Source organism: Nomascus leucogenys, chromosome 1a, assembly GCF_006542625.1.
Source record: "Nomascus leucogenys isolate Asia chromosome 1a, Asia_NLE_v1, whole genome shotgun sequence".
Lineage (NCBI taxonomy): Eukaryota > Metazoa > Chordata > Mammalia > Primates > Hylobatidae > Nomascus > Nomascus leucogenys.
In genome coordinates, this window is record NC_044381.1 from 20,154,075 (window position 1) to 20,169,816 (window position 15,742).

General features: G+C 43.5%; 1 protein-coding gene across 2 annotated transcripts in view; it reads left to right on the forward strand.

The window, feature by feature from the left end:
- The window catches only part of ACER2 (alkaline ceramidase 2), a 44,060-nt gene that overhangs the window by 21,924 nt on the left and 6,394 nt on the right, over positions 1-15,742 (forward strand). For both annotated transcript variants that reach the window (XM_003260380.3, XM_030819170.1), the window contains exon 4: positions 2,202-2,339. In XM_003260380.3, the coding sequence (XP_003260428.1) occupies positions 2,202-2,339 (138 nt within the window). The remainder of the gene's footprint in view (positions 1-2,201; positions 2,340-15,742) is intronic.

Here is a 15,742-nt window from a genome sequence, read left to right on the forward strand (position 1 = left end):
TCTGTGGAGCCTTTGGTGATTGCAACAGCAGCTCAGTTATATTTTCCCTGAGAGTATGATATCAACAACAATAATATTATTTAAAGTAGTATTTATTTTTAAAATGATGGTAAGGGTAACAGTAATAATGAATTTTATTAGTACATAATATGTACCGGGCACTGTGTTAATGCTTGCAAGAACACTGTGAGGCAGAGTGTCTTAAGTTTTGTGTGGGAAAGGCTCAAACAGTTGAGTTACTTGCCAAAGGTCTCACAGCTACTAAGCAATGGAGGCAGGATTTGAATGCATATCGGTCTCACTGGAACACCTATGCCTTGAATTACTCTGTTACCCTCCGTGACCTGTGCCTAATTCTTAAAACATTGGGTACAGAGAGGTGATGCACTCTGGACATTTCTGATTATGTGTTTATCGTAACGAAAAAGGCCAAATTGCCTTGGCATGTGTCAAACCCAGTGGAAGAGTTATTGTGGGTCCCCAAGGGCTCTGCACGTGATGGCTGTGGGCCCTCACCCTGAGGCTGGAGCAGGCGGCCTTTCCTCCAGTAGACGAAGAACGGCAGCTGAGGCCAGAAGAAAAACATGCCTCTCCTGAGGATTAGCCGCCTGGAGCCTTTCCCACATATATTTTTTCCTCTGGTAGAGGTTCAGAGCTATAATTCCTGTTCATTCCAGTCTGAAAGTTGGCAGCTTGATCAATGATTTCCTGTGCCTTGATGATGAATGGCTTTCCTATTTAAAAGATAAATTTGTATTTTGAGGGTTCAATGCCCTTTGATTTCTTTATAATGGAATTTCATTCAAATTGGCTTCTTAACTGTGACCTGTTCCAGGGGCTCTTGGCCAAAGTAAATTGTGCTAATGAGGAATAACAGAAACTTCAGGAAAATCATGTACTCCTAAATTTAAGTCATGAATGAGGCCTTGGAAATCATCTAGTCCAGCCTTTTCGTTTTACAGATAAGGAAATGGGTCCCAGGGAGAAAAGAAAGAGCATGTCTAGGATCACGTCGCCACTTCTGGCTCTTTCTACTGAAATGACCTCCACTGAGGGGTATGAAGATAGTATCAGTTATTTGTCTAAGACTTGTCATTTGAAAAACTTGTCGATGTAAATTCTAGTGCATACTAGACTTGTAGGTTGTCAGTAAATATAGGCTATTTTTTCTTAGTCTATTGAAATTTTTTCTTAAAACTTTTTTTGGGTGTGCTAGACATGTAGGACAAATTTTCTTTTAAACTAGGTTGCTTTATGGTTTGTGAATGGTCTCTGTTTTACTTACGAAAGTTATACATGTTCACTTTGTAGAACAGGGGGTGACAAACTATGTCCTGTGGGCCAAAAGGGTTCTGTTTTGCAAATCAGGTTTTATTGGCACCCAGCCATGCCCATTCATTTACTTATTCTCTGTAATGAGAGAGTTGAGTAGTTGAGACCTTAGGACCTGCAAAACCTATATATATATGTGTGTGTGTGTGTGGGTGTGTGTATGTATATATGATTTATTAAATATAATTAATATTTATTTAATATAATTACACATATTTATTATGCACATATTTAATTATTTATACTTATAACCATATAGTTATGCTATATATAGATAGGTATAATATAGTTATATATAAAAATATATAATATATATTCTTTACACTTATATATATAAACATATTTAATTCAAAATATACATATATAAAATTTATTTTATTTTTAGGTTATAGCTCACTGTAACCTCAAACTCCTGGGCTCAGGCCATCCTCCCACTTTGGCCTCCCAAAGTGCTAGGATTACAGGTGTGAGCCACTATACCCAGCCCAAACCCAAAAACCCTTTGTAGAAAAAAATTGTTAAGTCCTGCTGTAGAACGTCTGAAAAAATACAGCGAAATCGAACATCTGAAAAAATATGGAAAAATCGTACGAAAAAAACAGTTATCCATATCTCACCTTCAGTGAAGTAGGTTGACTAACTTTACCATTCTCGTGGCTAAATATTTTGAAACTCTCTGATTATTTCCTAAGAATAAGTTTCTGGAAGTGGAATTCCTAAGCCAGTGAGTGTGAGTGGCTTTTTGAACCTTGGTACTTAGCGCAGAATTTCTTTTCGGCTTGCATTTCTGGCAATGCCTGTACCTTGCTAACATTAAACAAACAAACAAACACACAAGAACTCCTTTGGTTTTGCTTTCATGGATTCAGGGGTAGGTTCAAGGTGGTGGTCTGTGTCCTGTCTGCGGTTACGACGTGCCTGGCATTTGTCAAGCCCGCCATCAACAACATCTCTCTGATGACCCTGGGAGTTCCTTGCACTGCACTGCTCATCGCAGAGCTAAAGAGGTAGGTGCCATCATTCCTGCCTACCCTTAGTTGTCCCTGTGCTGGGAACACACCAGTTCGGGGCTTCTTTGCTGTCCTGCAGCAGAAGAGGAGTTTTATTCCTCGTGAAGAGTTAGTTGCTGACTGTTGGATGGAAGCAATTTGATGGTTTGGTTCAAAATACTAATAATCTCATTTTCAGTAGGAGGGCAGCAGCTGTTTAGCAAATGCAGTGCATCCCACTGATCACAAGCTAGCTTACCAGGACCATCTCAGTGCCTAGACCAAGCTGTGTAGACTTAATTCTGTAGAAAAGAAAAGTCCTAGAAAGGTTATTGCATTCACACACAGAAGGAAAAAGAGGAAGGGGGCAGGGAAAATGAGTTTGTATCTATAAAGAAATATGCACTTCAGGTGGACTGCAGTTGACTATGATACTTTCTCTGAGGCTTAGTGTCTCATTTACAATCTGTTAGGTAAAGGTTTTGCTTTTGCATTAGCATTTTCCTTTGGGAACTTGTGTACTCAGAGTTCAGGCTGATAATCAGAAACATTTTCGTTTAGCACTTCTTGTTACATGATTGTCCTCTTCTAGACCCAACTGAAATACATCTAATCACTGCCCTTATTTCCATGCTCTTTGAAAACACTTCTTTTTATTTCCAGCCATTTAAAAAGTGCTTTTTTTTTTTTTTTTTTGAGGTGGAGTCTTGCTCTGTTGCCCAGGCTGGAGTGCAGTTGCACAATCTCGGCTCACTGCAACCACCACCTCCCGGGTTCAAGCGATTCTCCTGCCTTACCATCCCGAGTAGCTGGGATTCCAGGTGCCTGCTACCACGCCTAGCTAATTTTTGTATTTTCATTAGGGATGGGGTTTCGCCATGTTGGCCAGTCTGGTCTTGAACTCCTGACCTCAAGTGATCCACCTGCCTTGGCCTCCCAAAGTGCTGGGATTACAGGTGTGAGCCACCATGCCTGGCCTAAAAAACACATTTTAATTCATGATTTTCTCATTGTTATGGACATTTAATGTCTTAGTTGAAGTCTTGTAACTGAAATCTTAGTGTGATAGTTGCTCTGTGTAATGTGTTAAGTCAGCTTTCTCTCCTCTTCGATTTGAGAGGAGACATACATTTCTTTCCACTCGCTTTGTCACTAGGGAGTTGCTTTGATTGTCAGCAATAACAGGCGGGGCCAAAGGCAGTTGAAATCGTGTGGTACTGGAACTTGCTGTCTGGCAGCTGAAGGATGCTGGCAGATCTTGCCTAGTTGGCTTCCACATCCTTCAAGGACTGGGGATGTAAGAGTCTCTTCAGACACGGGCTGAAGTGGTCCTAGAAGATTAACTATGGCAGTGAGTCTTTTTGAGTAGAAAAGCAAATACTTGAATAAATAAAGGGTTCAATCCCTATCCTCTAATAACTTTAATTAAAAAAAATTAGCTGTCTACTTTATCACTGATGTTACTTTTTAGAGTCAGAAGTGTTCTGAGCAACCTCAAATCCTCCTACTCATTTGTATCATCACTCAAGTGTTTACTGAGTCCAACTGAGTGCAAGGTCCCCTGGCTCTTGACGGGAGACTCATCAGAATCACCTGGGAAGTGCAGGCGCAAGGACAGATGCTAGTGCAGGTGCTAGCACTGCCTCTGCAAAGATTTGGATTTTGGAGGTCTAGTATAGTGGCCTGGGCATCTATAGAGTTTAAAACTCAAAAACACGTTTGGGTGGGGCTGGGGTGAGGGTAGGGTTAGAGTAGAGATGTAAGGAGGTGGTAGGGGAGGCGGAAAAGGGAATGACCTACTACTAAGTAAGGGCTTCTTATTGGAGTGTCGGAAAAATTATAAAATGAGATTGTGGTGATGGGTTGAAGATATCAAAACACACTGACCTGTACACTTTTTTTTTTTTTTTTTTTAAATGGAGTCTCACTCTGTCACCCAAGCCAGAGCACAGTCGCATGATTTTGGCCCACTGCAACCTCCGCCTCCTGGGTTCAAGCAATTCTCCTGCCTCAGCCTCCTGAGTAGCTGGGACTACAGGCGCCCACCACCATGCCTGGCCAATTTTTTGTATTTTAGTACAGATGGGGTTTCACCATGTTGCTCAGGGTGGTCTTGAACTCCTGAGGTCGGGCAGTCTGCCTGCCTCAGCCTCCCAAAGTGCTAGGATTACAGGCATGTGCCACCTTGCCTGACCTGACCTGTACATTTTAGATAGGGGAATTTTATGGTATGTGAAGTATACCCCAATAAAGCTATAAACAAAGCTATAAACAAAACAAAAACCCTCAGAACCTGCTCAGGTGACTCTATGTGGTGCCCACCTGTTTGAGAACTATAGATCTATTCTAAACTGTACATCTCCAGCGTGAGGATCTTTAGCCCTCTGGCAGAAATACTTTCTCTATTTCTGGGTAGCAGTTTGGAATCTGATATCACAAAGAGATAAAAAAGAGGAAGAATTTGTAGCCTTTAATAAATAAATGGTTATCTTATCATCCAACAGACTTAATGCTGAGTAAGTCTGGAGTCATAAACTTCCATCAAGCTGTGTTTCTTCTCATGGAGAAAGTTCTCAGTGAAGCTCACATCAAGCCACTGCCCTTCGTGGAGATGTTCTCTCATACTTTTATATATCCAAAAACTCTGCCATAGGCTGGGCGCGGTGGCTCACACCTGTAATCCCAGCACTCTGGGAGGCCAAGGCCGGTGGATCACAAGGTCAGAAGATCGAGACCATCCTGGCTAATGCAGTGAAACCCCGTCTCTACTAAAAATACAAAAAAATTAGCTGGGCATGGCAGTGTGTGCCTGTAGTCCCAGCTGCTGGGGAGGCTGAGGCAGGAGAATGGCATGAACCTGGGAGGCGGAGCTTGCAGTGGGCCGAGATCGCACCACTGCACTCCAGCCTGGGTGACAGAGCAAGACTCCATCTCAAAAAAACACAAAAGAACAAAAAATAACTCTGCCATAACTGAGGCCTGGATTTAGAATCCTTTTTGCCACTGTGGCTACAGGATTCTTCTGAGCAAAGCATGTCTGCTCTGTGATGACCTTGAGGGCTGGCCGAGGTCCAGATTGCCATCTGCAGCACAGGACAGAGCGACTTGCTACTCTGTCCTCTTCTAGCCAGGTTTCTTAAGAGAGTTTAAGAAGAAAGCCCAGCTGGGCACGGTGGCTCACACCTGTATTAGGAGGCCGAGGTGGGCAGATCACTTCAAGTCAGGAATTTGAGACCAGCCTGGCCAACATGATGAAAACATGTCTCTACTAAAAATGCAAAAATTAGCTGGGCATGGTGGTGGGCACCTGTAATCCCAGCTACACAGGAGGCTGAGGCAGGAGAATCGCCTGAACCTAGGAGGCAGAAGTTGCAGTGAGCTGAGATCACACTGCTGTACTCTAGCCTGGGTGACAGAGTGAGACTTGTCTCAAAAAAAGAAAAAAAATAAAAGCCGTGCACAGTGGCGCATGCCTGTAATCCCAGTACTTTGGGAGGCTGAGGCAGGCAGATCACGAGGTCAGGAGATCGAGACCATCCTGGCTAACACAGTGAAACCCCGTCTCTACTAAAAATACAAAAAATTAGCTGGGGGGTGGTGGTGGGCGCCTGTAGTCCCAGCTAATTGGGAGGCTGAGGCAGGAGAATGGCGTGAACCCGGGAGGCGGAGCTTGCAGTGAGCCGAGATTGTGCCAGTGCACTCCAGCCTAGGTGACAGAGCGAGACTCTATCTCAAAAAAAAAAAAAAAAAAAAAAAAAGAAGAAGAAAGAAGAAAGCCTTCTTTTTTTTTTTTTCTTAATAGAGACGAAGTCTCACTGTGCTCAGGGGTTCTCAAACTCCTGGCCTCAAGCAGTCCTCTTGCCTCAGCCTCCCAAAGTGTTGGGATTGCAGGTGTGAGCCACTGCAGCCAGCCTGCCCTTCCTTCTTGAATCCCTTGCAGTCTGGCTCCCCTCCCCATCTTTAGTATGAAATGTTCATTCAAGAGTCACTAATGACGTTTTTTAAAAAACTAATTTTATCAAGTAACTCATATTTTTTGTAGATAAATTGGAGAATATAGACAAGCAAAAAAGAAATCTGTCATTTATTCAGGAAAATTAATATTTGATAGTACTTGGCTCATAGTTTTTATGTACTAAATAAAAATAAAATAACCAAACCTGCCATTTGATAATGACTGTTAGCTTTTTGGTGTATCTTGTATCTTCTTACAGCCTTTTTTATTCTTTGCCATCTTATCTTTAAAAAAAAATCTAGCTGTATTTTTTTAAATAAAAATTAGCTCATTCTCATATGAGTTAATCTGAAATTTGACTTTCTCACTTAGGAATGTATTGTAGTCCTCCTTCTCTGTAAATAAATACAGATTTAGGTCCTCGTTTTAAATGGCCATGTAGGATTGTAATTTACTTTTCATTTATTTTAATTAGTCAACACATTTCCTGTTTTTGACCATTTAGGTTGTTTCCAGTTTTTCATTATTAGAAATATCTCTGTGATGAACATCTTTGTGTATCTTTGTGCACTCATTACATTATTTCCTTAGGCTGTGCTAAGGGCCTTTTACTTCCAAATAGAATAGCTTGTTTTCAGTGCTCCCTATCCTTGGCTGTCTGAAGAATCTGACACTGTCAGCCTCCTCCCTCTCTAAATTTTCTTCTTTTGGCTTCTATGATTCTGTGTAATACAGGCTTTCATACCTGACTGTTCCTACTCTGCTCCTTTGCTTCCTAAGGTAGGCATTCTCCAAGATTGTGTATTCAACCTTTTCTGTTTAATTCTTGAAAATCTCATTCACCCTCTTGTGTTCAGCTGTCATCACTCTGCATGGTTCTCTGCAGTCCATCCTTGTCTCTTTCCTGAAGTCCAGTTTCATATTCCCAGCTATCTGCTGGGTATCCCAGTCAGAGCCTTCCTAAACTGTAATAGGCAAGATTACTGGCTTGTCTGCATGCCCTCTTTGCCTACGGTTCCCCTCAATGACCTTTCCTAAATTCTGTCTTAGAGTTCCCAGATTATTTTAATGGTGTCACTATTTTCTGAGTCCATTACACTTGAAATCCTACAATCATTGGGTCCCTCATCTCCTGCCACTTCAGATGATTGCTGGATTTCATGGAATCGCCCTCTGCAATGTTTCATCTGTCACCTCCTCCCATATCCATTGCCCCACCCCCACACCCCTCCAGAGGACCATTGCATTTGCTTTCTAACCAGTCTCTTCTTACTCCAATCTCTTCTTTCAGGCTGTTACTCCCTTATCCTTTACAAAAACCTTCAGTGGCGCCTCGTTGTCTCGGCTTCCCTTAGAGCTTTTTGTTCCTCTGTTTCCTTCTTCATGTCCTATGACCAACCAATTTGGACCGCCTCCTTGTTTTCTGGTCTTCAGATCTTTGCTCATATTTTCTTCTCCCCCTGAAATGCCCTTTCCTACTACTACTTTGCAAAATCCTACCCCTTCTGCAGTGTGCATCCTAGACACCAGCTCCTTCACGAGGCCTTAACGCCTTCTTATCCCCTCGAGCAGATGTAATTGCTCTCTTCCTAAACTCTTTGTGCTTTTACATTGTACTTAGCCCATTCTCTCTTAAATATAGATACTTATCTCCTGCTTTCTTCTCATCTTCCTCTCTGATGTTGTGTTCTCAAAGGCAGTAATTTTATTTTGTGGAACTCTGAATTTTCCATGGTGCCCATTACCTCTGAAAAGTCAAAGGTCTGTATCTTGCAAATGACTGGGCAAGATACAGAGTCATGGAATTTCTTGAGACTCCCTCAATTTAGTGGAGCATGGGTTTTGGAGCTAGAAAGTCCTGAGTTTGGGTCTCAGTTCAGGCTTTTACTAGCCTGGAAACTTTGGGCATTTACTTCACTTACTTAGATCTTACTGTCCTTATTTGAAATTGAAGGATAATAATGCTTAGATCTCACAGTCTTGCAGTAGGGATTAAATATTTAGTCTAGTATCTGTCACATGGTAGATCTCAGCAAATACTTGTTGCCTTTCCTTTTCCTTGCCACTATGTTTCAGCAAGTATAGCTAAATCATCTGCTTCTTCCTATTGTATCTCTTTTTTAGGGATCTTACCTTTATTATCCAGGAACTCTCCCTAATGTGCCTTGGGTAAAGATGTTAGTTGAAGTGACTTCTCTGCTGTGTTTGTGGACCTGGAGGGACTGGCTCTTGTGCCTTTGGCTCCATTTGCATCCTCCTCTAGCCAGCTCTGGATGTTAACACATCTTAAAGCTCTTTGGCAAACACATAATTAAATTGCTGGTGACAACATCTGAAATGATTTCCATTTGTAGCATGCAGTCCAGTGATGCTAGCTTATATTAGGCTTGAAGTGAATACAATGTTCTGGATTTAGCTGTTTCTTGAGAATTCACTGCAGTCTAGTTTCATTGTAACTCTTGAGTGTAATAATATGTTTTAGCTTATAATTTTGTTATAAGAAAAGGGAAAGGGAAAGTTTTTTTTGTTTTGTTTTTGAGATGGGGTCTTGCTCTGTTGCCCAGGCTGGAGTGCAGTAGCATGATCGTAGCTCATTGCATCTTCGAACTCCTGCACTTAGGCAATCTTCCCACCTCAGCCTCCCAAAGTGCTGAGATTACGGGTGTGAGCCACTGCACCCAGCTGAGAAAATATTTTAAGTTCATAAGACCTAAAGAAGAGCAAATGGAGGACACAAGTGGTTAGGGCAGATTATTATGCAGTTTAAATAAATTCTACTTCACAATTGTGATCTTTACATAAGGAAATATATTTTCCTTTAATATTCTAATCTTTGTAAATAATTACTTAAGAAAAAATTTGTTTCATGCTTAAAATGTTCTGCCCTGGAAAAGCTAGCCATCACTAAAGCTAATTGGTCTTCATCATCACATTAATAAGTGCCAGCTTCATGGGAGGTAAACTTTCTTCCATTAGGGTTGGTCTTCTACCAATTGATTATTCCCTCCACTCTCCTATGTCCATTTCTCTCCTGTACATTGTCCTCTATATTGCCCCTCCCTCTCTAAAGGGGCTTGCTTTTTTTTTTTTTTTTTTTTTTTTGAGACGTAGTCTCGCTCTGTCACCCAGGCTGGAGTGCAGTGGCAAGATCTCGGCTCACTGCAACCTTCACCTCCAGGTTCAAGCAATTCTCCTGCTTTAGCCTCCCAAGTAGCATAATTGGGATTACAGGTGTGTGCCACCATGCCTGGCTAATTTTTGTAGTTTTAGTAGAGACCCGGCCTAAAGGGGCTTTCTTATCAGCCTGTAAACACATTTGAGTCTCTACTGCCTTCTCAAACACCCAGTCTGGACTACTCCACATCCACATCTCTAGCTACTACCCTTTCACCCTTGCTGTCATAGCCAAACTTCTTTAAAAGCTCCATCGGCTGGGATTGGTGGCTCACACCTGTAATCCCATCACTTTGGGAGACCGAGGAGGGTGGATCACGAGGTCAGGAGTTTGAAAGTAGCCTGGCCAACAGGGTGAAACCTCATCTCTACTAAAAATACAAAAAATTAGCTGAGTGTGGTGGCAGATGCCTGTAATCCCAGCTACTCGGGAGGCTGAGGCAGGAGAATCACTTGAATCCAGGAGGCAGAGGTTGTGGTGCATGGAGATGTGGAGATCACGCCATTGCACTACAGCCTGGGCAACAGAGCAAGACTCCATCTCAAAAAAAAAAAAAAAAAGCTCCCTTTATCCCTTACCTTTCATTTACTCTTCAAATCTTGCCAATCTGGCTTCTGCCCCTACTTTGATACCCAAATCCCTCTCTGTAGGCTATACACCCAGTGATCAGTTTTCAGCCCCCCTGTATCTTATGTGTTATTCTCTCGTCTGCTCGCCCAATTAGTTCTCCTCCCCATGCTTGAAATGTTCTTCGCCATGGCTCCTGTGATAACGCGTCCTCCTGGCTTTCCCACTACCTCTCGGCAGCTCCTTTTCAGTCTCTTGCGTAGACTCCTACTTTTCTACACAGCTTTGCATGTAGGATCCCTTAAGGTGCACCTTCAACTCCCTGCTTGCTATGGTCTGAATGTTTGTGTCTCCCTGAATTCATATGTTGAAATACTAATTAATAAGGTGATAATATTAGGAGGTGGGCCCTTGGGCCCTTTTTGAAGGTGATTAAGTCAGTGGGAGTAGAGCCCTCATACATGGGATTAATGCTTTTCTAAAAGAGGCCCCAGAGAGCTGCCTTGGCCCTTCTACTATGTGAGGACACAGCTCTAGTAGGTGTCATCTGTGAGGAATGGCCCTCACCAGACACTGATTCTGCTGGCACCTTGATCTCAGACTTCCCAGCCTCTAGAACTATGAGAAACAAATTTCTGTTTTTATCAGCCACCCAGTATACAATGTTTTGTTATAACAGCCTGCATGGATTAAGACACTGTTTTTCTCCCTTTTTACGTCCCCCTGAAAGATCTCCTCTACTTCTGTGGCTTTAATTCCTCTACATATGCGGATGACTCCTAAACTTACGTCTCCAACCCAGTCCTTCCTCTTTACTATTATGTGTCTAGCTGCCTACCTAACCTGTCTAATTCCATGTATCACAGGCATCTCAAATTCAGCTTGTCCAAACCCAGATTCCTGATCTGCCTTTTCTAGCTCTGATTCTCTTCATCATATTTCTAGTTGCAGAAAAGGGGAGCACCATTTGCCCAGTTACTCAAGCCTGAAACCTGGCATCCTCTTCCTTCCCCAAACATGCCATTTGAGCACATTTTTCTTTTTCTTTTTCTTTTCTTTTTTTTTTTTTGAGACAGAGTCCTACTCTGTCACCCAGGCTGGAGTGCAGTGGCATGATCTCAGCTCACTGCAACCTCCGCCTCCTGGGTTCAAGCGATTCTCCTGCCTCAGCTTCCCAAGTAGCTGGGACCACAGGCACTCACCACCATGCCCGGCCACTTTTTTGTATTTTTAGTAGAGACAGGGTTTCACCATGTTAGCCAGGATGATCTCGATCTGCCGACCTCATGATCTGCCCTCCTTGGCCTCCCAAAGTGCTGAGATTACAGGCATGAGCCACATGCCCAGCCTGGAGCACAGTCATTTTTGTACCGGTCGATGTTGCAAAGAAGATAAAGTTCCAAACCCTTGACATGCTCCAGCCTTCCCCTGTGAGCTGATCACTCCCACAAGAAGCTCCTCTGCCTTCCATCCTCAGCCACTCTGACCTTCTGTGTCTTCCGTGGACCCTGCACATGCCAGCCCCAGGCCCTTCCTTATTTATGCCATCCCTTTTTATGGCCCTCTTGCTTGGCTAACTTCTACTCATCCTTCAGTTTGGGCTGAACTATTTATATGCTGTTCCAGGACCCTGAACTTCTCCTTTATGGCACCCATCCTGATTGTAATTAGATTATTTATATTGTTTTGTTTGGTGTCTGTCCCCTCTGCTGGACATCGACTCCACATAGGCAGGGATGGGGTCTCTTTGTTCACTGCTGTGTCACTTACCACACCAGTTCCCAGCCAGGAAAAGGAAAGATGGTTGTTTCCCTGCTTTGATAAAATACCCAGACAAAAGAATGCCCTTATTGCTCGTAGACCTCTTTCCCGAATCTTCCCTGGTTGTCACCTGCAATGATGTTATGTCTGAGCTGAATGTTTCTCACTGCACGCTCGTTTGCTCAGAGGAAATAGAGGAGGAACTGTTTTCTCGCTTTCTCTTTCTCTTTCGCCTTTATTCCTAAAGCTTGTTTCTAGTCATTTCTTTCAACCAGCTTCCTGAGAAGTATTTCCATTGTCTTTTCTGAACTCTCCCTTAGACCATGAGAAAACAAAAGTTTATGCTGATTTTGGGTCATGACCTGACACTGAAATTGGTGGTGTTAAGTACATTGCCGAGTAACTCAGATACATTGACAATATTAAAACAAATACTTTTTCTGATTATAGGAGTGATTTTATTGTTAAGAAAAATTTGAGAATATAATCAAGGGTCTAGAAGAGAAGAAATGGTAGACATTCCTCTCAGATTTTGCTGTTGTAGAATAAGGTCCTGCTGTACATGTGATTTTTGTCCCCCCTTTTTCACTTCACATTGATATTTTGATAAAAGCCCTGAGAAATGGGAGTGAAACCCAATGGACCGCAGCTTTGGACAGGCCTCGAGTGCCAATAAGGCTGGTCAGCAGCTTCTAGCAGGATCTGCTTCCTCTAGAAGCAGAGAAAGGTAACAGGCTGCCCAGAGACCAGGCTCTACAGAGCCTCCCTCCTGCCTCGTACATGCCAAGCCGGCCCTGTCCTGGCGCTTGCAGTGACTAACGGCCGGGCCCCTCCCTCTCGGTTGATGCCCTCCATGCAGGACATCTCCAACACATTGCTCTCTGTCCTGGTGTGTTCCTTAAGTCAAACTTTCTAGGTTTAATTTCACTGGATGTTCATGGATCCTCGTATCCCAGACTAATTTTCTATGTATTTGTTGATATTTGTTCTTGCCTATTTTCATTTTATTTTTTAAATTCAAGGCAAGAGGCCTATTTATTTTGTATTTTATAGTGCCTAGAATGGAATTTGGTGCCCAATAAATACTTTTTTTTTTTGAGTTGGGGTCTCGCTCTGTCACCCAGGCTGGAGTGCAGTGGCACTATCTAGGCTCACTGCAACCTCCGCCTCCTGGGTTCAAGCGATTCTCTTGCCTCAGCCTCCTGAGTAGCTGGGACTACAGATGCATGCCATCATGCCCGGCTAATTTATTGTATTTTTATTTTTTTATTTTTAATTTTATTTGTTTATATTTTGAGGCGGAGCCTTGCTCAGTCGCCCAGGCTGGAGTGCAATGGCGTGATCTTGGCTCACTGCAAGCTCCGCCTCCTGAGTTCGCGCCATTCTCCTGCCTCAGCCTCCAGAGTAGCTGGGACTACAGGTGCCCACCACCACGCCCAGCTAATTTTTTTTGTATTTTTAGTAGAGACGGGGTTTCACCACGTTAGTCAGGATGGTCTCGATCTCCTGACCTCGTGATTCACCTGCTTCAGCCTCCCAAAGTGCTGGGATTACAGGTGTGAGCCACTGCGCCGGGCCACTCTGTTAGCCAGGATGGTCTTGATCTCCTGACCTTGTGATCCCCTGGCCTTGGCCTCCGAAAGTGTTGGGATTACAGGCATAAGCCACTGTGCCTGGCCAATAATCTTAAATAATCTAAAAATAATGTTCTGCCCAAATTACAAATTACCAAATTAGAGTCCATTTATGCATAATTTTATCCATTAATTCAGGAAGCATTTAACAGTGCCTGGCACAGTTGCCAGGCATGGAGTATACATTAGTGAATAAAACGGGTAGTTCCTCTGGTCGTTAGGCTTCTAGGCTAGTTTGTTTGTTTGTTTGTTTGTTTCTTGAGATGGAGTCTCGCTCTTGAAGCTCAGGCTGGAGCAGTGGTGCGATCTCAGCTCTCTGCAACCTCCGCAACCTGGGTTCAAGCGATTCTCCTGCCTCAGCCTCCCAAGTAGCTGGGATTACAGGCACGTGCCACCACCCCCGGCTAATTTTTGTATTTTTGGTAGAGACGGGATATCACCACATTGGCCAGGCTGGTCTCCAACTCCTGACCTCAAGTGATCCGCCCACCTTGGCCTCCCAAAGTGCTGGGATTACAGGGGTGAGCCACTGCTCCCGGCCTGTAGGCTAGTTTAACACCAGATGTTACACAGATAATAAATTCATAGTTTCAACTTGTGATGAGAGTTATGAAGGAACATGGCAGGGTGCCCTGATAGAATGTGCTAAGGCAGGGGTGTCCACTCTTTTGGTTTCCCTGGGCCATATTGGAAGAAAAATTGTCTTAGGCCACACAAAAAATACACTAATGATAGCTAATGAGCTAAAAAAAAAAAAAAAAGAAAGTCGCAAAAAAAAAAAATCTCATAATGTTTTAAGAAAGTTTACAAATTTGTGTTGGGCCTCATTCGAAACCATCCTGGTCAGCATGCAGCCTGTGGGCCACGGCTTTGGACAAGCTTGCACTAAGGGGAGACCTATAGTATCTGGCATTGTGTGTGGGAAGAAGCCTGGAGGCTGAGCCCTGGAGAGAAGGAGAGGGTGGGTCAAGGTGAGAGATGAGCTCTTTTTGAGAGGGAACCAGCCCAAAGGTGAGGCATTCAAGGTAGAGAGTGGTAAGCAGAAGCGAGAAATGGAAATTGTTATCTGTTTGTTTTAGTAACTGGGGATGTAACTCTCCCCATGTCATAGGCCTCTATTCTTTCTAAAAACTTTTCAAGGGATGCATTTAGCCTTCCTACAAGAGTATTTTGGTTTGTTTTTGAGCAGGTCTTTCTGAACCTGTCCCACTTTTATTGACGCTTTCGCTGATGTTTCTGAAAGGCAACTGGGAAGGGCAGTAGCCAATCAGGCTTTTAACACCTGTCTGTGTGTTCAACAAAGAGGAATTAAGCTTCTTCTCAATTGCAGATGTCGTGTTGTATTCTGGGTCCCATAGGAGATCTTGACTGACCCAGGAGTGGTCCCCCCGGGGAAGAAGGACCCTCAGCCACCAGCTGCCCCCAGGCGTTCGTCCCCAGGGATAGAACTCACCCACTTTATGAGCAAGTCTTTAACAAGGAAAGAAGACGGCAATTGAAATTTTCATTGAGCTGTTAGGATTTGTTTCAGAAAACCATCTTGTCCCAATGTGTAATAAGAACTTATTCCTTCATTCAACACATGTTGAGTGCCTTCTGTGTCTGGCACATTTCCAGGTGCTGGGATACAGCAGTAAACAGCTTCCATGTCAGTGGATAAACACACACTGGAAACACATGAGTGAAACACAGAGGGTGTCAGGGAGGTTATAATCACTCTGAGAAAATTAAAGGGGGGAAGGAGGCCTTAGGGAGAGTCACTTGGGAGGTGGAGACAGGTGTTGCAATTGTTAAAAATAGCATCAGGAAAAGGCTTACTGAGTGACATTTGAGCAAAGATTTGTATGTGAGGGAAGAGCATTCCAGGCAAGAGGGCACAGTGAGTGCTGCAGTCTTGCAGGAACATGCTTGGGATATTTGCGGAACAGCACAAATCCTGCAGTGGCTTGAGTACAGGAAGTGAGAGGGAAGAGTACACACGAGAGGAGGTGAAGGGGAAAAGGGAAGATCATGCATCCGGGGCCTTGTGGCCGGTGTGAATACTTTAGCTTTCCCCCTGGTTAAACAGGAAGATGCTGGAGGCTGTTAAATTGGCTGTAGGGGCAAGGGTGGAAGGAGACTCTGATGAGATGGTGGTAGCATGGATCTAGATGGAGGTGGTGGAAAGAGGTCAGGTTTGAGATATTTTGAAGGGAGAGCTGATGGATTGGATGTGGGCTGTGTGAGAAGGAGAAGGATTGGGAGAAGAATAGGTTAGGGACTTGTTAAATTTAGATGCATATTAGGGTGCTCATGACAAAAATGTAGTTGGGTGTATGAGTCTGGAGTC